The 23,340-nt window shown below is 31.7% G+C and overlaps 1 protein-coding gene across 7 annotated transcripts in view; it reads right to left on the minus strand.

The window, feature by feature from the left end:
- Nucleotides 1-23,340, minus strand: part of LOC134712827 (inositol 1,4,5-trisphosphate receptor type 3-like) — a 116,317-nt gene that overhangs the window by 57,245 nt on the left and 35,732 nt on the right. For 3 of the 7 annotated variants that reach the window (XM_063574769.1, XM_063574773.1, XM_063574768.1), the window contains exons 10-28: nucleotides 21,674-21,930; nucleotides 21,334-21,412; nucleotides 20,554-20,636; nucleotides 17,329-17,454; nucleotides 15,813-15,863; nucleotides 15,104-15,184; nucleotides 13,656-13,714; nucleotides 12,915-13,044; nucleotides 12,198-12,320; nucleotides 9,377-9,484; nucleotides 8,976-9,086; nucleotides 8,673-8,744; nucleotides 8,246-8,378; nucleotides 7,752-7,837; nucleotides 6,636-6,836; nucleotides 3,346-3,477; nucleotides 2,728-2,860; nucleotides 513-606; nucleotides 271-325 (exon numbers count right to left, since the gene is read on the minus strand). In XM_063574769.1, the coding sequence (XP_063430839.1) occupies nucleotides 271-325; nucleotides 513-606; nucleotides 2,728-2,860; nucleotides 3,346-3,477; nucleotides 6,636-6,836; nucleotides 7,752-7,837; nucleotides 8,246-8,378; nucleotides 8,673-8,744; nucleotides 8,976-9,086; nucleotides 9,377-9,484; nucleotides 12,198-12,320; nucleotides 12,915-13,044; nucleotides 13,656-13,714; nucleotides 15,104-15,184; nucleotides 15,813-15,863; nucleotides 17,329-17,454; nucleotides 20,554-20,636; nucleotides 21,334-21,412; nucleotides 21,674-21,930 (2,114 nt within the window). The other 4 variants (XM_063574766.1, XM_063574771.1, XM_063574770.1 and 1 more) reach the window with 4 other exon arrangements.

Below are 23,340 nucleotides of genomic sequence, written 5' to 3' on the forward strand. Positions count from 1 at the left end.
GATTTGGTAACTATAAAAAATAATTGAATTTGAGATTAATCAATTTCTGTTTTGTCTGATATCCTGAAATAAGTTAACTGTTAAACAGATATAAGCAATGAATAATTCAGTTTTAATCTAAATAACAACAGAATATTTCTCAATTGGAGAGTATATAAAAGAGTTGGTTTATTTTGGTGTAAACAGGACTGCTTCTTGAATTATTAACACAAGTTTATTTGCTACTATAATTGTGTATGTTTTATGGCACGAGAAACTTTAAAAACTTACCTCTAATCTGACATTGAAGATGAAATTGAAGAAAAGGTCCAATACTTCGAGAGCCCTGAAAATATAATTTATAAATAAGTAAAAACTAATGTTCTTAATCATGTAACAAACACTGCTGTATAATTCATGTAAATGCACTAACCTTTGTTGTTAAAATTTTTAAAAGTATAGATTTACTGGCAAACATGACTTACAAAAATTCAGAAACTTGTTCCCACACAAAACCATAATTTTGTACTTACTGGCATTTGGCATCCACAACAGCCTGTGTTTCTTGACTTGGATGGTATCTCTCATTAAGTCTGAAGTTTTTCAACACCTCTTCTCCTTCTTTGCCTGAATAAAAAAAGAGAAGCTTATAACTTTCATTTATCCTCCTTTGATTATCTTAACTATAAAATACATTATGATTATATATGTTACCCCATCCTTAATTCATCACTTTAAGCTTTGACCTGAAGGTATTACTGACAGGTTGGAAGTTAACCTATTGTCAGTTCCTCACTTAAAGTTTGAACAAGGAGGTTTAACAGATAGATATGATATTACCCTATCGTCTTGCCTTGCTTTAAGTTTATGTGTTACATATTTGTTTTTCGTTCAATTTTTTTACATAAATAAGGTCATCAGTTTTCTCGTTGGAATTGTTTTACATCCTTTTATAGCTGACTCATTGGCAATCATACCACATCTTCATTTTTATATTTTTAAGTGTTTACCTGGAGGTATAACTGGATATGGTTTGTTGTCACCCTATATAAAGATTTTACCTGGAGGTATAACAGGATAGGGTTTGTAGTTACTCTTACCTGGAGGTATAACTGGATATGGTTTGTAGTCACCCTATATAAAGATTTTACCTGGAGGTATAACTGGATATGGTTTGTAGTCACCCTATATAAAGATTTTACCTGGAGGTATAACAGGATATGGTTTGTAGTTACTCTTACCTGGAGGTATAACTGGATATGGTTTGTAGTCACTCTATATAAAGATTTTACCTGGAGGTATAACTGGATATGGTTTGTAGTCACCCTATATAAAGATTTTACCTGGAGGTATAACTGGATATGGTTTGTAGTCACCCTATATAAAGATTTTACCTGGAGGTATAACAGGATATGGTTTGTAGTCACCCTATATAAAGATTTTACCTGGAGGTATAACAGGATATGGTTTGTAGTCACCCTATATAAAGATTTTACCTGGAGGTATAACTGGATATGGTTTGTAGTCACCCTATATAAAGATTTTACCTGGAGGTATAACTGGATATGGTTTGTAGTCACCCTATATAAAGATTTTACCTGGAGGTATAACTGGATATGGTTTGTAGTCACCCAATATAAAGATTTTACCTGGAGGTATAACTGGATATGGTTTGTAGTCACCCTATATAAAGATTTTACCTGGAGGTATAACTGGATATGGTTTGTAGTCACCCTATATAAAGATTTTACCTGGTGGTATAACTGGATATGGTTTGTAGTCACCCTATATAAAGATTTTACCTGGAGGTATAACAGGATATGGTTTGTAGTCACCCTATATAAAGATTTTACCTGGAGGTATAACTGGATATGGTTTGTAGTCACCCTATATAAAGATTTTACCTGGAGGTATAACTGGATATGGTTTGTAGTCACCCTATATAAAGATTTTACCTGGAGGTATAACTGGATATGGTTTGTAGTCACCCTATATAAAGATTTTACCTGGAGGTATAACAGGATATGGTTTGTAGTCACCCTATATAAAGATTTTACCTGGAGGTATAACAGGATATGGTTTGTAGTCACCCTATATAAAGATTTTACCTGGAGGTATAACAGGATATGGTTTGTAGTCACCCTATATAAAGATTTTGACCTGGAGGTATAACTGGATATGGTTTGTAGTCACCCTATATAAAGATTTTACCTGGAGGTATAACTGGATATGGTTTGTAGTCACCCTATATAAAGATTTTACCTGGTGGTATAACAGGATATGGTTTGTAGTCACCCTATATAAAGATTTTGACCTGGAGGTATAACTGGATATGGTTTGTAGTCACCCTATACAAAGATTTTACCTGGAGGTATAACTGGATATGGTTTGTAGTCACCCTATATAAAGATTTTACCTGGAGGTATAACTGGATATGGTTTGTAGTTACTCTTACCTGGAGGTATAACTGGATATGGTTTGTAGTCACCCTATATAAAGATTTTACCTGGAGGTATAACAGGATAGGGTTTGTAGTTACTCTTACCTGGAGGTATAACTGGATATGGTTTGTCATTTCTACCTTACCTGGAGGTATAACTGGATATGGTTTGTCATTTCTACCATACCTGGAGGTATAACTGGATATGGTTTGTCATTTCTGCCTTACCTGGAGGTATAACTGGATATGGTTTGTCATTTCTACCTTACCTGGAGGTATAACTGGATAGGGTTTGTAGTTACTCTTACCTGGAGGTATAACTGGATATGGTTTGTCATTTCTGCCATCAATCAAACCCATCATTGGCTCTAACAAGGTCATTATATCTTCTGTAGACTGGTAGAATCCAAAAGCCACTAGAAAGTGTACCAGTCTTAATACCTGTCAAAGAAGCAATGTCATATTTTAATACCAAGTTTATATTCAAGAAAACTTTTCTTGGTCTGCTTGAAAGAATTCACATACATGTATAATATTTGTATAACTTTAGACTATATACAATATTTCTACTGGTCATAGTTTTAGTTATGCCTACCTGTTTGAAAAGTTTGTTGTAACCAATCTCTGAAGCTCTCAATATTTCTATGGGCCTCTGTGGCCAAGTGGTCTAAGTAGTTCTACTACTGTAATCACTAGCCAGTCAACACTGAGGTTGTGATTTCGAACCCCACTCGTGCACCTGTGCCAATCTGAATTGACTAGGATTGTCAGTTTTCTTATCGTAGGTATGTGGATATTTTCAGGCACTCTGGCTTCCTCCACCCGTAAAACAGATTGCCAAAAAATAGCCCAAAAGTGGTACTTTTAAAAAAAGTTACAATAAACAAATCAATCTTTCTGCTGATCATAGTTTTTAGTTAGCCTACCTGTTTGACAAGTTTGTTGTTTCCAATCTCTGAAGCTGTCATATCACTGTTTTGTCCGAGGAATTTAGCAATCCATTCACTTAATGTTGGGAAATACTTGGATGTAATGGAATGGCTCAGATCAGCTAGATCCTGTAAAGATGGGTTAATAATATTATAGAGAATTATATTTGATACAAATGAAGCAATTCATGGGCATAAAAAAATGTTGAATAGAGTGAAAAATCTAAATTTAACTCTTTTAAAAGAAATAATATTACCATTAAATGAAAATGATTGCACATAAATACAAGGAATACAGTAGCATTTGTCAGTCTTACACAAAGTAAAAAACAAAAATGTATTTGGAACAAGTTTTCTCTTGTGAGTTAAACTTTATAATGTCATAGTGCTTGTCTTTGTGAACTTTCACTTTCACATTTGGTCTGTTGCTCTTAAAATTTTAAACTGACTATCGGTTTAATACTTTATTTTATGTGTATGTATTTTGACAATTGTAATGCTTAGACATTAGTAATATATTTTTATTCTATAAGCGTTTCATACATACATGCATGTGTAATAAATGTTTGTTGTCATTCATTTTAATAAAATTAAATTACACACACAATACTAGTTTAAATTTGTAATGTCTTAATTTGACGAAAGAATAAGTAAAATTAGATGGTATTGTTTTAATAAACTTCTACCCAAGGAAGACAAACTATTTTTTAGTGAACTTTAACATCAGAAGTAATAATGAAGGAATAGGTTCAATAAGGGATATTAATCACCCTTTTTTCTATCTAAAATTTTACACCAGTATTGAAGAGGAGTTGAAACAATTTCAATGTAAAAAATCTTTTTTGTGTTGCTATAGAAATGTAGTAGATTGAGATTAAAAAAAAATCACAAATTAAAACACATGGTACTGTATTTGGGTTTTGAGGTTTTGAGGTTCACAAATTGGTTTTCCCACACACCCAAGATTATCTTAAACTTAATTCTTTTTAAAATAATTACCAAATTGGATTTTATTTCAAGCTATGATAAATGTGTACTAGGGTAAAATAAAATTGCATGTTTAAATCCAGAAAATTATCCATTCTTTTAATTATTTTTTGCCTTTTTTTCAGGTGTTAATGTCCACAAGTCATTACAAAAGTTGGGAAAAATCACCTTTCATTGGAGCCAAACACAATCCTAGCTGCCTCTAACTCTTTCATTTAATCTCCAGTTATACAGAAAAATTTAAACAGCAGTAAGGAACAGAAGACCTCCTTGGGTTGATAAAGTTTATGTCTTAATGTTTAGTTATATGTTGCTAACTTGATTTTCTTTTAATGTTTAAAAGCAAGTGGAAGTTTTAGTTGCAGTATCTGTCATGGTATATCTATAATTCTTGTTAGTAAAATGGAAGTGTATATATGAAATCTCTTAAATTATATAGAAGCAATTACATTTCTAATTGAAAAGAAAAATATTCATGCAGAAATTTCAACCAGTATCTAATTATAACCTGAAAATGAAGCTAAATAGAATTTAGTAGTATCTAGACATTTTGTTAGTCAAGGGAAGTAATTAAGCTTTTAAGCTAAACCTTCTACCTTTCCATCCAAAGTGGTTCTTACTCGAGTGAGTTGAGGTGCCTGAATAACAACACTCAATAGTTTACAAAAACATTAAGGTAAAAAATTATAACTATGTAAATTGTATTGTTTAATTATTGAAACATATATTTCAACTACTATGTGGTTCAAGTTTCTTGAAATTTAATATTAAAAGCAAAACATTTAACTAATGACAGAAAAACATATCTAAAATACATTATTTGTTGTACAGAAATATTCAGGTTTGTCCACTGAATAAAATTAAAAGATTATTTTTTTTATGATTTTACTAACTGAAATATTTTCAAATAAATAAAATAAAACAATGCAACTGAGTAATATTTATTTAAACCAGACTCCTCACACAATCATTGATATATAAATTACAGTAATATAAAGTTTACCAGAGAATTCGTTAAAAGTGAAATACAAAGAGAGCAGAGAATTGTGAAAAACATAAGGGTAATTAAACAGTAAGACAATTCTAAAAATGAAACTCTTTATTTAATGGAAATACATTCATAAAAATTGTGTATAAAATTAACATGTACACTTGTAATTATTTCAATGGGTTAATAGAGTAATTTATTTTCAAGAGGGAAATAAGATTTCAGGCGAGTGCAAATGTATATTAGAGTGTGTTTTAATTAAAGATCTCCATTTATATATATATATTAGATCTACAACAGCAATCTTACCTGTTGCCTTGGCTTAAACTGTTAATAAAATCAACATAAAACATATTAGAGGAATTAGTAACAAACGAATCAACATAATTCATATTATCAGAATTAGTCAACAAAATGTTCACCTCATGTTATCATAGAATGACTCATTTTATTTTAAAAGAGAATGTGGTATGATTGCCAATGAGACAATTCCAAAGGAGACCAAGTGAAACAGAAATTAACAACTTAAGGTCACTGTATGGCCTTCAACAAGGTGAAAACATTTTTTTTCCCTGTTTAAAGATAATATCATAAACTTCCTGGATTTATTGAGAATGTCACAAACATTACATAAACAAATAAATAATTCTGAAAACCCAAAATTTACGTCTGCAACTATTCTTCTTTCCTAGACTTTTAAATATTTTTTAATACTAACTTGTTCCAAAATAAAAGTTGTGACCTTTTACGTCATTTGGAGAGAAGTCTCATTTATTATCAAACACCAGTACTAATAGAGCTTCAAACAGCAAAATTTTGTAAAGCAACCATGTCAAGAATTTTAATGTATAATTTGACACGGTTTTCTATCAGTTTCATTAGAAAGGAGACTACAGTATAGTATTTTAAGCTCTGAAGGAATCAATTAGTGATTTGATGGTTGCAAATACCTGTTTATGGCTCCACTACATCGTCAATAAACTTAATTTCCAACCATCAAATCACCAATTGATGTTTTCAGAGCTTTAAATACAGTACAGTTATCACCTAAATGTAGGTCATTCAATAATATCATGAAGCATTCATGTTAAAAAAACCCAGCTTAAACCGAATCTCATCATTTTCTAAATGTCTTTTCATAAATATAATCAAAACTTGGTTTCTTTGATTCTAGAATCAAGAACAATGGGTTATCAAACTGGAAAAATAACATGCAGCTGTCAAAGGATATAAAAATAAAATGCTTAGTAAATTTGTGGAGTAGTCGTGGATTATTTTCAAACTATGTGCCAATCATGACAAGGAATATCACCTTTCTTGTACGTGACTGACATCTAGACATTTCATTATTTGAAAGTCTAGAAACTCTACAAGATGCAGAGCTGTCTTGCATAAAAGTATCAGGTGTGTTGTTTCCATTTAACATTCTTTCAAAAGCTTCTGGATTTTTCTCTGGATATTCATCAAACACAACTTTCACTATTGGCAAAGACTTTCTAGCGATCTGTTTACCCTGAAATTCACCATACTCATTTTTAATGTAATGTGAAGCCCAAACTAGTAGTGAAATGTGAAGACAAATGAAATCCCAATACACATCATCAGTGTTAACTGTAATGTGAAGCCAAACTAGTAGTGAAATGTGAAGACAAAGGAAATCCCAATACACACCATCAGTGTTTACTGTAATGTGAGGCCAAACTAGTAGTGAAATGTGAAGACAAATGAAATCCCAATACACATCATCAGTGTTTACTGTAATGTGAAGCCCAAACTAGTAGTGAAATGTGAAGACAAATGAAATCCCAATACACATCATCAGTGTTTACTGTAATGTGAAGCACACACTAGTAGTGAAATGTGAAGACAAATGAAATCCCAATACACATCATCAGTGTTTACTGTAATGTGAAGCCCAAACTAGTAGTGAAATGTGAAGACAAATGAAATCCCAATACACATCATCAGTGTTTACTGTAATGTGAAGCCAAACTAGAAGTGAAATGTGAAGACAAATGAAATCCCAATACACATCACCAGTGTTTACTGTAATGTGATGCCTAACTATGCAAGTGAAGACAAATGTTCTAGAGAATTGCGCGACAATAGTTAAACATTCAAAATATTACAAAATTCAAAGTATCACCAAACAAAAAGAAGGTGTAAGGGAATTTCACATATAACAACTAATTCATTCACCTATGTCCTCTATAAACAAAATGGCACTCAGCCAAAGACTAACAACAAAGAACAACACATGAATCCTGACTTGGTACAGGCACAAAATTAAACGGGAAGTTAAACAAGCTTTAAATGCCCACAAAACTCAAGTTAATCTTTGCAATCATTTAACAAAAAAAAACTAGCGATAAAATCCCATAGCGAAATGAGAAGCCATACAACAATCAGCATTAATACAAACACTCACCTCTATGTCATCAATTTCATCGTAATTGTACGTCAATTTCACCCGGTCTATCACAGAATGATTGTCACCAACATTAACAAACATAGCTGAAAATAAAAATAAATGTTCTATCTTGAATACCATTAGGTTTTTGTATTATTATCTATAAAGGTCGAATTTTCCAATAACTTCCAAAGTTTAATAGGCATTGGAATTATAATCCTGAATCTATATTTTTTGCGTTTTCCGTTTTTCAAATCTTTTTTTTTTCTTTTTTTACTGATGGCTCACATAGTATCTAATGATTCTTGTGTGTTCTATTATAATATATTTCATCTTTAATACATTAAATCACCAAAGCATTTACTTTAAATTTGGGCCTTTGTTTACTTTTGAAGTCCCTATACTTACAGGTTATAGTTCATTAATGGTTAGGATATTGTCTAGGTCAGGTTCATTGTTGCATTAAGTGATAGGTTGGGGCATGTTAGCAGTAGAAGTTATAAATGACTTACTGATAATAAGATCACAATACTGTGCCCTCAGTTCATCAGGAAGGCGATCATCACTGACACATGTAAAGGCTTCATCCCATGTCAAATAATTCAGCTCTTGTGTTATAACTTTGATGGAAAAGTCATTCTGGCCCTAAAGTCAGAAACAAATACATGTTAACAATGAGCACTAAAGATGATGTCATTTTCTTTTTGGTATTATTTGATTTTTCACTTAAATTCATACAATGTTTAAAGTTGATTAATTGATGTTTGCTTACCACATCAGGCTTAAGATGTAGTTGATATCTGAAGTATTGCCACCAAGCTTTTACATAATCAGAGAACCTTACTATATATTCTTCTTACATTATGACTTCAAACTAAATTGTTGACACAGAGATATACCTTACCTGTATGTAATTTTGAAAGTAAACAGAATACATACATTGCAAAGATATCCAAACAATTCCAACTGGTGTTCTAAAAATAGATACAACTCGTCATCGCTACTGGACTTCTGAAAATAAATATAAACATAAAAGTAAACTATTACTTTCTAGAACAACTTTAAAAGCGATCAAAAAATCACATAAGAAAGTTAATTTTATCGCTTTATAAATTTAAAATAAATAATGGAAGGTATAAATAACTAGCACGTTTAACATTTTCATGTGTTTAATTTGATTTTTTTTCTTGTTAATCACTATTATTCTTTCAAAAAGTTGAGTTAAAGTTATTAATAGCACACCTGTGAAAATTTAGATAGCTCCATCCAGGTACGTCCGGTAGTGGTCGACACATAGACTACTCCTTTCTCTTTACCAATTTTCTGTCCTAAATCTGTGTAAAACACACAGTTCTACAAACAAAAACAATTTTTAAAATCAAATGATTTTTCATGGAATATCTTGCAGGTAATTACAATTTTTTGTTCAATGTTACAAACTCAGTTTTCAAATATCGACACAAAAAAAAAGTATAAGTTACAGGCTATTTCTTTAAAATGTAATGTCTACATTTTCAATTAACACAAGATGTATCATAAACTTGAGAATGGAAATTAGGAATGTGTCAAAGAGACAACAATCCGACTAAAGAGTAAAAAAATCAGACGAAGCCCACAAAAACAAACAAAGTTCTTCCTCTTACCCTATTGCCTTTCATCAGCCAAACTTCTGTGATGTATTTTTGATTGTCTGCTATTGAAACACCGTCACAAACACATAAAACCTTCAGTAAATCTAAATATCTGTAATTCTGAAAAAGAAATCAAACAACTCACCAAAATGTAAATTGCAGTGATCGTTTATAAAACTAGAGGCTCCAAAGAGCCTGTGTCGCTCACCTTGGTCTATGTGAATATTAAACAAAGGAAGCAGATGGATTCATGACAAAATTGTGTTTTGGTGATGGTGATGTGTTTGTAAATCTTACTTTACTAGTCTTGCTGCTTACATTTATCTCTATCTATAATGAACTTGGCCCAGTAGTTTCAGTGGAAAATGTTAATAAAAATTTACAAATTTTATGAAAATTGTTAAAAATTGACTATAAAGGACAATAACTCCTTAGGGGGTCAATTGACAATTTCCGTCGTGTTGACTTATTTGTAAATCTTACTTTGCTGAACATAATTGCTGTTTACAGTTTATCTCTATCTATAATAAAATTTAAGATAATAACCAAAAACAGCAAAATTTCCTTAAAATTACCGATTCAGGGGCAGCAACCCAACAATGGGTTGACCGATTCATCTGAAAATTATAGGGCAGATAGATCTTGATCTGATTAATAATTTAACCCCGTGTTGGATTTGCTCTAAATGCTTTGGTTTTTGAGTTATAAGCCAAAAACTGCATTTTACCCCTATGTTCTATTTTTAGCTGTGGCGGCCATCTTGATTTGATAGTCGGGTCACCGGACACATTTTTAAAACAAGATACCCCAAAGATGATGATTGCCAAGTCTGGATTAATTTGGCCCAGTAGTTTCAGAGGAGAAGATTTTTGTAAAAGATAACTAAGATTTACGAAAAATGGTTAAAAATTGACTATAAAGGGCAATAACTCCTAAACAGGTCAACTGACCATTTCGGTCATGTTGACTTATTTGTAAATCCTACTTTACTAAACATTATTGCTGTTTACAGTTTATCTCTATCTATAATAATATTCAAGATAATAACCAAAAACTGCAAAATTTCCACAAAATTACCAATTCAGGGGCAGCAACCCAACAACGGGTTGACCGATTCATCTGAAAATTTCAGGGCAGATAGATCTTGACCTGATAAACATTTTTACCCCATGTCAGATTTCCTCTAAATGCTTTGGTTTTTGAGTTATAAGCCAAAAACTGCAGTTTACCCCTATGTTCTATTTTTTGCCGTGGCGGCCATCTTGGTTGGATGACTGGGTCACGCCACACATTTTTTAAACTATATACCCCAATGATGATTGTGGCCAAGTTTGGTTCAATTTGGCCCAGTAGTTTCAGAGGAGAAGATTTTTGTAAAAGATAACTAAGATTTACGAAAAATGGTTAAAAATTGACTATAAAGGGCAATAACTCCTAAACGGGTCAACTGACCATTTCGGTCATGTTGACTTATTTGTAAATCCTACTTTACTAAACATTATTGCTGTTTACAGTTTATCTCTATCTATAATAATATTCAAGATAACAACCAAAAACTGCAAAATTTCCACAAAATTACCAATTCAGGGGCAGCAACCCAACAACGGGTTGACCGATTCATCTGAAAATTTCAGGGCAGATAGATCTTGACCTGATAAACATTTTTACCCCATGTCAGATTTCCTCTAAATGCTTTGGTTTTTGAGTTATAAGCCAAAAACTGCAGTTTACCCCTATGTTCTATTTTTAGCCGTGGTGGCCATCTTGGTTGGTTGACCGGGTCACGCCACACATTTTTTAAACTAGATACCCCAATGATGATTGTGGCCAAGTTTGGTTCAATTTGGCCCAGTAGTTTCAGAGGAGAAGATTTTTGTAAAAGATAACTAAGATTTACGAAAAATGGTTAAAAATTGACTATAAAGGGCAATAACTCCTAAACGGGTCAACTGACCATTTCGGTCATGTTGACTTATTTGTAAATCCTACTTTACTAAACATTATTGCTGTTTACAGTTTATCTCTATCTATAATAATATTCAAGATAACAACCAAAAACTGCATAATTTCCACAAAATTACCAATTCAGGGGCAGCAACCCAACAACGGGTTGACCGATTCATCTGAAAATTTCAGGGCAGATAGATCTTGACCTGATAAACATTTTTACCCCATGTCAGATTTCCTCTAAATGCTTTGGTTTTTGAGTTATTAGCCAAAAACTGCAGTTTACCCCTATGTTCTATTTTTAGCCGTGGCGGCCATCTTGGTTGGTTGACCGGGTCACGCCACACATTTTTTAAACTAGATACCCCAATGATGATTGTGGCCAAGTTTGGTTCAATTTGGCCCAGTAGTTTCAGAGGAGAAGATTTTTGTAAAAGTTAACGACGACGGACGACGACGGACGACGACGGACGACGGACGACGACGACGACGACGGACGCCGGACGCCAAGTGATGAGAAAAGCTCACTTGGCCCTTCGGGCCAGGTGAGCTAAAAAGGTGTAAAAGCAATTATTATTCATATTCTATAACGAAAAACAGGTTGCTATGGATACAAAGATGGTATTAAACAAGACAACTGGGCAAAATATTTTTAATTGTTCTCTTCATATTAATTATGTAAAAACAGAGGTCTAGAGTAATATCCTGAAAGTTACATTTACTTAACATCCTATTGTTATAAAATAGTTTATATGTTGAAAAATTATAGTATGAAAGTTTGGGGAAATTCAGAGTTAATTTAAAATCACATCATTTATAAAATGACATATAAAAAATCGTCTTTCAAGAGGTCACATGGCAATTCATTCTAAACTATGTTAAATACCTTGTCTCGCCTTAACAGTTCCACGAACTTATCAATATGTTCTGTTGTTATTCTGTCAACAATTTTTCTGTTGTCTTTAATTAACTCCATCACCATGTGTGCTGAGTTTAATCCAATCATTCCCTACAAAAAAAAATTATTCAATATATCATAAGGTCTTGCCTGAAAATTATTTACAGCCTCAACATTTCTGATAAAGTCTTGTTGTATTGCTACTAAACATTAATTCCCCTTTGAATCAATTAAATCATTACAGTAAGAACAGTATCATTGTGACCTGCATATCATTTTGGTTGATGTTTGGTGTCAGATAACAGTTTCAACGACATGCAATACATGTGGGTTTTTTAACAATGTGATGAAAAGTTTTAAATGACTTGTTGAGTAGAATCATAACATGAGAATTAACTCAGATATCTATGTTAACTTGTACTAAAACTAAAAGATAGCAACCTCAGTCAAAACTGAAATTACAGAAGTTCTGCTGTACACTTTATAATAAGAAGATGTGGTATGAGTACCAATGAGACAACTCTCCATCCAAGTCACAATGTGTAAAAAGTTAACAATTATATGTCAAAGACCAGCTGCCTTCAAGATTGAGCCTTAGCAGAACAGCAACAGCAAACTGTGGTGTAAAACCCTTTTTGTTTAAATGCTCTCAAACATTTATTTTACCTTCCAAAGCATGTACAAGATATCCCACATAAATTTTACCTCTTTGTACTCAAACTGTGATAAGAAGAAGTCAATGTACTTGGCAATATACAGTTCATTCTTTCTACTGTCTCCCTTCAAGTAAGTATATAATACATCATATGCCTCCACAAATATCCTTGTTAAATGACTAAAACGATAAAATAGGTATATAATACATCATATGCCTCCACAAATATCCTTGTTAAATGACTAAAACGATAAAATAGATCAACATTTATCATATACATATAATAGAAATATCCTTAGTTTTTTTGTCCAAAAATAATTCTATATGTTCCTTCAAATGCAACCTGTCCATTCAACCATAATGCATATGCATGCCATTCTTTTGCTGTAATATTTCCATGTTCAGTGAACCAAGAAATCTAGGTCAAAATCCCAACTTTTTAAAAGTTAACATTCTAATGTACAGGATTTTCAAGTTAATGAGACTCAAACTTTATGGTAAACTACAATAACCCAAAACTTTTATACAGAACAGACACAAAAGGACCAAATAAATAAATGTCTCCTTCTATTATTGTTTTAAATGATTTTTACTGGGCATATAAATTCTAGACTAATCTAATAAAAAGTATTTCCATTTTTCAAACCATGTTTAATGACCTAAAACATTAGGGCAGTGTCCATTTGAGTTTATGAAAATTCAACCTTCAAAAAAACAAACCATGAAAATAACTTCAATCCAAGGTGACCCTTGCCAGATTCAAAGAATTACAAATGTCTATAAAAACTTACTGTTGATCTGCAGTTCCTCTGAACGGGATCTGTAACAGGTAGACTAGTAACTCCACTATCTGTCAATCACAAAACAAAATCAGAATTAATTGTATTGTTTTTGAAGCTTGGTCTACATAAATCTTAAGTTTAACCGTTTCAAATTGAGTTTACCTAGCAACGTGTAGCAATGTCAATGCATGTCAATATTAAAATTGTTTGTTTCCCTGAGTGGCAAACATGCAGATCAGGATTATATGCTGGTTGAATGGTAATCACAGTCATCCATACAAAATAATTGTATCATTATAGTTGACATTTAGTAAGGTGTAATATCAACATTTTCCTGTTGTATCTGTCATGGAAAAACTTTACTAGTGCAAAATATCTCCATTTTATAGCATTTTGTATAACAAATTTTTATTTTTGTCTTCACATCTTTGTGTTCAGAAGAACTTTCCACCAGATGCACACAGTGAGCCATCAGGAGAAACAGTAACAGTATTAAGGTAACCAGTATGTCCAATGTGGTTGGTTTTTAGTTTACAGTTAGTCAACATCCAAACTTAAACGTGTTTGTCCTATCCACATGAAACAATAATTTTTTTCAGTAGGGATATCATTTCACAAATATTAAAGTTCCATTACAGCATCTTGTAAATGCTATCTGTACCTACCCTGAGATTTCTCATTAATTTCTGTCTGTTTTTGTTGGGTAAACTATCAACAATTATAAAGTCCATACTCACCCTTAGATTTCTCATTAATTTCTGTCTGTTTTTGTTGGGTAAACTATCAACAATTATAAAGTCCATACTCACCCTTAGATTTCTCATTAATTTCTGTCTGTTTTTGTTGGGTAAACTATCGACAATTATAAAGTCCATACTCACCCTTAGATTTCTCATTAATTTCTGTCTGTTTTTGTTGGGTAAACTATCGACAATTATAAAGTCCATACTCACCCTTAGATTTCTCATTAATTTCTGTCTGTTTTTGTTGGGTAAACTATCAACAATTATAAAGTCCATACTCACCCTTAGATTTCTCATTAATTTCTGTCTGTTTTTGTTGGGTAAACTATCGACAATTATAAAGTCCATATTCACCCTTAGATTTCTCATTAATTTCTGTCTGTTTTTGTTGGGTAAACTATCGACAATTATAAAGTCCATACTCACCCTGAGATTTCTCATTAATTTCTGTCTGTTTTTGTTGGGTAAACTATCGACAATTATAAAGTCCATACTCACCCTGAGATTTCTCATTAATTTCTGTCTGTTTTTGTTGGGTAAACTATCGACAATTATAAAGTCCATACTCACCCTGAGATTTCTCATTAATTTCTGCCTGCTTTTGTTGGGTAAACTATCGACAATCATAAAGTCCATACTCACCCTTAGATTTCTCATTAATTTCTGTCTGTTTTTGTTTGGTAAACTATCGACAATCATAAAGTCCATACTCACCCTTAGATTTCTCATTAATTTCTGTCTGTTTTTGTTTGGTAAACTATCGACAATCATAAAGTCTTTCAGTTCTGACAATGCCTGAAAAAGAATTTGTTACTTACATGGTAATAAATATCAACAAGAACGTGTCCATAGTACAGGGATTCCTAACTCACACTATCATTTTTTTTGGACCATGAAATTGGGGTAAAAATTCTTATTTGGCATTTAAATTTTAAAAATCTAATCAAAGGAAACATGTGTACTAAATTTCAATTTGATTAGATTTCAACTTCATCAAAAACTACCATAACCTGAAGCAGGACAGATGGACGAAATAACCAATGGACAGACAAACAAACGAGCACATATTAGAAAACATAATGCCCCTGTACAATCGTAGGTTGGGTAAAAAATATATTTCATTGTTATATGAAATCAAAAGCTCCCTCTTTTAGAAAACACATGAAGTGTGACCCCACTGAAAATGTCTCATTTCCTCAAATTTTTGTGAATGAATAAACCCCAAAAAATGAAGTCAATTACATTGTATCTTGTAAAAGTTGTGTAAGTCTTTTTTGCATATTAGTTTATTCAGATGCAGCATGTTAAGCATACATACATTTAAAAAAATCTCAAACACTGTCAAACTATATTTGCCTAATTACAGTAAAGACCATGGATTTTCAAAGTCTTCTCACATAGCTTTTAAACATTTGATACTTACCACTACAGCATCATGGGTCATTTTAGCATTCAGCTGGACACCATCTTTTTTCTGAAATAAAAAAATAATAATCAGATATGAGTTAATAGAAATTATAAGGATTTAATTATGTAAAATCATAAAATGATCAGAAGATAATTGAACATCAGGAAACATTACACAAACATTAGTGTTGACTGGTTGGTGATCAGTAAAGATGATCTACTTGGAATACTTTGACACTAAGGCCCTGTAAACAAAGATGACAAGAAGATCCAATGTATACAAAGATGACACAAAGGCCCCTTGTAAACAAAGATGACACGAAGACATGCTGAAATACAAAGATAACACGAAGATCTAATGTAAAACAAAGATGGCACAAAGACCCCCTGTAAACAAAGATGAAACGAAGACCCCTGTAAACAAAGATGACACAAAGGCCCTCTGTAAACAAAGATGAAACAAAGACCCCCTGCAAACAAAGATGACACAAAGACCCCCTGTAAACAAAGATGACACAAAGACCCCCTGTAAACAAAGATGACACAAAGCCCCCCCCCCCTTTATAAACAAAAATGACACAAAGATCCCCTGTAAACAAAGATGACACAAAGACCCCCAGATGACACAAAGGCCCCCTGAAAACAAAGATGAAACAAAGACCCCCTGAAAACAAAGATGTCACAAAGACCCCCTGTAAACAAAGATGAAATGAAGACCCCAGCTAAACAAAGATGACATGAAGACCCAGCTAAACAAAGATGACATAAAGACCCCTTGTAAACCAAAACACCATACATAACACATATCATCTGATTTGAATTTAAAATAGCTATTAATAAAATTGCTATATATGGTCCGAGATCACAATTATTATGTAGTGCATTTCTTTTAGAACATAAATGAAAATAAAAAAAATCCCACCTGCGCTTTCTCAAAGAAACTTTTACAGTGTGTTGTACTACTTTTGGGACAAATTATATAAAAGTTATAGAAAACTTCATCGTCTCTATCTCAAAATATGGACAATTTAATGTTTAGGGCGTCTTGAAATCTTTTGACAGCTTCCGAAGTACTAATTTTAAACCTTTTTCAGCGGGACAAAATCACTACTTTCCTTTAAAATTCTGGACCCAAATTTTTTTAGTGTAATTTCACCCCCTACTTGCAATTTAAGGCACTAAACATGGAGAAGTAACATGTAAATTTGGAAGGGTATAAAAATTAATGGCATGTAACCCACTGTCAACACTAAGGACTATATTTGTGAACAACGAAAATCAAGGGACGACAATTGTGGTCTCAAGACCATATTGAATATATTTTTCTAAGGGGAAACATTTTACTATACCTTTTTACATGAGCAATTCTCTTTTAAACAAACTAATAATTTCTTTAAAAGCTTTAGAAAAAAAATCTAAATAGAATTCAGTGCTTTTGAAACAATTAGAACAATTGAAAATGGCTTTTAAAAAAAACAAGTTTTAACAAGATGAAATATGTGATAAAATATTGTTACTTCTGTGCTACTTACATCTCCTATAAGCTTTTGTATGAACGGTACCATGCCTGCCATGTAGTCAAATATTTCTACCAGATCTGAGGACACTCCTTGGATAGTAAAGGCATCATCATACTGTTTCTCTTCTATTGTACTTATCTACAAATTATTAAAACACAAATGAACATTTTGAATATGGTATCATATATAAGTTTAGACTGCAGTGTTTTTTAACATTACTTTGTTTTATATTGCTAAGCCTTATCAAATTTGATTCCTTTCAAAGTTTTCATTAACTAGAGGCTAACTTTTACATATGTGCCTTTTCAACATTGAAAGCAAGAATAGAACTAAGATATTTTTTTTGTTTATCTATTCTTGAAGATCAATTTTGCTTTTTTATAATTCTTCTTTATCTACTAAACTTATTATCAAAAAGGCAAAGAAAACGTTAAAAATCATGGTTAATGGTCAATAACTCCCATATATAGGAAGTCATTTGATGATTTCATCTTTTCTGACAAATTTGTTAATCTTGTTCTGTTCATAATTTTCCTTTTTTAGTGGCTATTTATCTATTACGGTTTTCAGGATCATCATAATGAGCAAAAACACAAAAAATGGTAATAATCCTTATTTTTGGGGCAATTACTCACTGAAGAACTCAATCTAAAATGTCCACTATCTTGTCTTGCTTATCATGTTTTCTATCTAAAGTTTCTATCTCTTTTTTTTATTGTTTTCAAGATCTGCCATGTTGTTTGGTAGCTGGGATCATCAGACACATTAGATTTTGGCCATGTTTGGTTAAATTTTGCCAAGCAGTTTCAGAAAATAATATTTTTGTAAAAAGTCATGGGCAAGTGATGAGAAACGCTCATTTTGTTTTTCAGGCCAATTAAGCTTAAAATTGAGTTGCTTTAATTCAAAGTGTAACTACTAAAAAATAAAATAAAATAAAACAAGCTGCAAAAGTTTTTTTTTATTCAAATAACTAAATAATTGTAGAAACCAACAAAATGATAGTTTTACTCTCTATCTACAAAGACATATAAGATTTTACATCTGAAACAAAAATGAAGCTCAATAAATAGTTTTATATAATGCATATCTATCATAATGATGAAAAAGGCAAATAGAATATTTCAGTGAACAGAAGAAAAAAAACCACTCATGTAGCAAATGTAGCAAAAAAAACCAAGAGATATCATGCATATTAAAAGAGGAAAAAAAAAGAATATTTCCTGTATTTAATAGATAAATTACAAGACACATAGACTTACAAATCCACTGTAGGCTTTAGCATGCTTGTAGGAAACAATATCATATTACAATATCTGATCACTTCCTGTTTATATCATATCTAGAGAGAAGCTTTTAGGCTTCATTTTATTCATTACTTCATTTTTCAAATAACTAAATAAATTTCAAAATTAAATGTCTCCTTTAATCTTTTTTTTGAATTTTTAAATATGACATAAACAGAGTTGATGATGTAGGTGTATGAACAACTGCTATTTATACATTGTGTTTGTTTGTACTCTTTCTGTTACACATTGTGTTTGTTTGTACTCTTTCTCTGGAAACAATGTGTTTTCTTTATTTCTTATTTAACACATTGTGGTTTTTTTTCTTATATATTAACACATTGTTTCTTGTATCCTCTCTATTTACATATTGTGTTTTTTTCTTACCTAGAAACCTTCCCCTCTCCAAAATAAAATGTTTACTGAACAACTGTCCATACAACAGGTTTTGGTTTACAATATAGGTTGAAGAAAGGGGTCCTTGGAAATGTGAGAATTATGGTAAAATGTCAGTGTGTGGATTACAGTAGATTTTTTTAATATATAATGAACATTAGGATCACAAAATAAATTAAATAAATATATAAAATGTTACTGTTAGTAACCTATTACTGCTGATTTAGTCAAACAGGAGCAATTTTTGACAAACTTTCTCCAAAAGACAGAGTACAATAGTACTGTTTTTTCAATATTCTCTTAATTTGATAATGTTAACAGTAATATTTAAGGTTCCCTACTTACATACATACCTGTTGTAAGCCCTACAGAAATTTTTATTTATACACCATATATCTAAAACCTAAAACAATGCAGGCCATGTGTAGGCCTATAAGGTTTTCTTTTACAGTAGCATTGCATTAACCACTTATCTTTAAAATATATGCAAAAATAAAATGCAAACTATTTTGTTTGCATATTTTTATATTAACTTTTCATAGGGCCTGTACACTTTCAATTCAATGGTTCACTTCTAGGTTTTAGAATACGGAGTAAAGTAGAATGTGTTAATTCATTCATTCCAAGATCAACAAGTTAATTTCAAAGAAATGAAAAAAGGTAAATCTGCCTATAGAAAGACATCTGACTTTATGCTTAGATGGAAGCTCAAAAAAATATTCTGAATTATCTGTCTATACATAGAAAGAATGATCATATAAACTAGATATGTATTAAATTGTTTTGGTATCTATTTTACTGTAATCATGCTATGAGTATGAACGCCAATCTGACAGTAAAATGTCAGTTTACAAGTTATCAATATTTATAACAACAAAAGGGCAGTAATATATAGAGCAAACCACAGATGACCAATTCTTCTTTTTTTTCCCTAAAAATTTCAAACTTGTATTTGTTTTTTTGTTAGATTTGTTTTTTTGTTACTTTTTTGACAAACTTTTGATTTTTTTTCTTTTATTTTTCTCTATTCATTTTTTTTTTCTTCTTCAAAATTTTACTATAGAAATAAAACAAAACATAGACAAATTAGTTTGCAGCAGAAAACTCAAACTGTTCTTTAGAATTAGTAATTGTAAGAAGTGTTAAAATTAACTTCAATTATAATTATCTGTAATTGTATTACCTGCATCGTAAAGAATAATTTATATACCTTTGTATATTATCATGATCATGTATTGTGTTTTGATATTTATAACAACTAAGGCTTACAACTAGAGTAAGTTTCCAATAGTTGCTTCTCAATAAAGCTGATGTAGCTCTCATCTTCTAAACCCTCTTGAAACATGATAACAATTTCATCTTTTGACTTTTCTTTAAATAGCAGAGTGTTCTCCCTCTTCTAAAAGTTAGCATTAACAGAAATAAAAGGTACAATCTTAATTTTAAATTTAGCACACATTTGGTCAAGTAATACAATTCAGTTAACACTGGCCAATCTAAAATATGAATTTCTGATGATTAATGAGTATCAAAACAAACAGACAGATAAACTCACTTGTTTCAAAGTAGCAGTGCTCCATTTTAAGGATCCCATAGAGCTATCCTCTTCTTGCTGTGCACATTTTCTAACATAATCAACTGTAAAAACAAAATTTACCTACATCATTTCTTTGTCTTTTATAACTTCATCTATCTTAACGGCATATATTTTCTCACAGTTATCAAGATATCAGTTGAGAATAGATTTTAACCTAGCCCTAAATGTGGCTTTCCCCAAGTCAGATTTTTACCTAGACCTAAATGTGGCTTTCCCAAGTCAGGCTCTTTGTCAGGAGTTGTATATAAGTGTTTTTGTCCACTTCAGTCTTGTGTTTTAATATTGGATCACCTGTTTTCTGTGATAGAGGCAGGATATATTAACCTTATCAAAGTAACATATAATACTACCAGCTTTTAAAGGAGAAGGAATGATCTATAGTATTAGTTTAGTGTTTTTCTTGTTATCTTTACACCTGATTCGACCTTTGCCTTTAAATTCTCTATTTAAAACACTGAGTTCTAGAATTTCTAAATTATATGAGTCAGTTTGTTCAATAAAAAACATAATGCTACTAGTGAGACAACATCTTCCAATACTGTAAGATGAAAGTATAAAAGTTGAACCAAGGACAAATCTTTCCAGCAGTCAATTTGAAACTATCCTTTTGTTTAGCTTTCATGTGTTTAATAACTAATAGAACATCTTATGAGAGATGTACTTATGGATGGAGAGTTGTCTCATTGGCACTCATCCCACATCTTCTTATATCTTTATACAGGTTTATCTCTGTATTACCTGTTAAAGCATGAAGCCATCTCTTTGATACAACATGTTCTATTCTACAATAACTATCCAAAGGTACTTCATCATATTCCTGAAATTATATAAAATCTCATTCAAGTTGACTACAAAATGATAACATGATGACCAGCTGTGTTGAGAGTTGCATGAATTTTATGAAGAATCGCAATAGATATTGATCAATGAACTAAGCAAAGGTAAATTAATAGATTTATTAGGTATATATTTGATATGGTACAAATGTTTAAAACTTGAAAAGATCTCTCTGCACATAAAATATTGTAAAATATGACAATTTAAAAAGTTCAAAGAACAATTTTCAGTATGTAATTACCCTGATAACTGGATGAATCCTGAATACTGTATTTGGGTCCATATGGTCCCCTGTTAAGGTCACCTTCTGTAATGCTTTGTCTACTGTTAGATACTTCCGTGAACACATATGTATAATTCTGCATTGCTGTTCCCACTTGAGTACCCCACCATCGATGGGACCAGTCTGGAGCTCTATCTGCCAGTAAGTTACAGCTGATGTACTGGGGAATAACGTCTTGGGATTATTCTGATCCATTGGCCTCATTCTCAGATGTACTGTTAAATAAATTATTGCTTTATATTGAGAAAAAGTCAACATTGCTGTAATAAACAATAACAAAAGAAAAACATACAAATTCCTTTGTATTATGGAAGTTTACCTAATTTAAGTGTAATTCTATTTTATTCTACAATTATTCAATTTAATGCAAAACACATTATATAGTTTTTGTAATGTTTTTATCATTTCAAAAATCAAAAATGTGATTGTCTTCGTATCGTACTAGTTAGATTTCCTAATGTAAATTCTCATCACTTAACATGCATACATTCCTGACTACATCTCATATCTATGTTTGTTGATTATAACATAGAAATTCTGTTGTCATAGTATTATAGAATTCGGAATGAAAATGTGTCAAACAAACAACCCCACAAAAGAGCAGTAACCAGGCCAATGGGTCTTCAACACAGCAAGAAAATCCTGCACCCAGAAACAGGCTTGAGCTGGCCCCTAAACAATAATGCACGCTCATTAAGCAGAAGGATGCCATACTAAACTTCAGTATCATGCAATCATAAATTATACAGAAAGAACATAACCCATATCATGACAATATGACTACAGTTGATATCATTTCCAAATGTAGAATAAAGTTGTGAGTATCACCAAGCTCCTGGGAAAGTTGACTTGCATGCTTCTTTACACCATTTCATTATTCATGCTCAACATATTCCTGATATTAGTAATAATACTAAGGACTATCTTTTCTGTTGTCAGATGCAGAAATTTAGAATACTTGAAGCAGAAGAAAAGCCAGTTCCTTACCTGTTGCCATCCCACATAATATTATGGGACTTTTTATTGAGTCAAAAATTAAACCAAGCTTCTAGATCAGCCTTTCAGAGTTTTGTGACATTCATAAATATGAGTAGTATACAGTGCTCCCTGTTTACCTACCATTACAGATGACCATTTTATTTTTAACATTAATCCACTCTGTAAGAATAGTTTAAGGTTGCAGCATGATACAATCAAAATATTATACATCATATTCCCTTCTATTACTTGCTGGAGCATGGATAACCACTTCCCTATATCATGTGGGGCATTAACAAACCTCAACTCTAGGAACAAATTACTTCAGATGTGTTAAAACTATTTATTAACAACAGCCATTTTCTAACCTTTCATTGATCTAATGATGCAGTGTACTTCAGTTCTCTTGATGCAAAGAGTTCACTTGGATAAATAAGGATGATAATCTAAATTGCTCAGAGGTGGCAAGGGTGCCTGTGCCCTCCCCCTTTTTGTGGGAATAACTTGTTGATAATAAGGAGAATAACTGAAGCATACTTGGTCAATAGTCCTGCAGGCATCTCCCTAGCCTTGTAAAGTAATTTATGTATAACTTTTTTGTACATGAACAGAGTTTTACGAATTGATTTGTTTATGAGTTATTTATT

Source organism: Mytilus trossulus, chromosome 3, assembly GCF_036588685.1.
Source record: "Mytilus trossulus isolate FHL-02 chromosome 3, PNRI_Mtr1.1.1.hap1, whole genome shotgun sequence".
Taxonomy (NCBI): Eukaryota; Metazoa; Mollusca; class Bivalvia; order Mytilida; family Mytilidae; genus Mytilus; species Mytilus trossulus.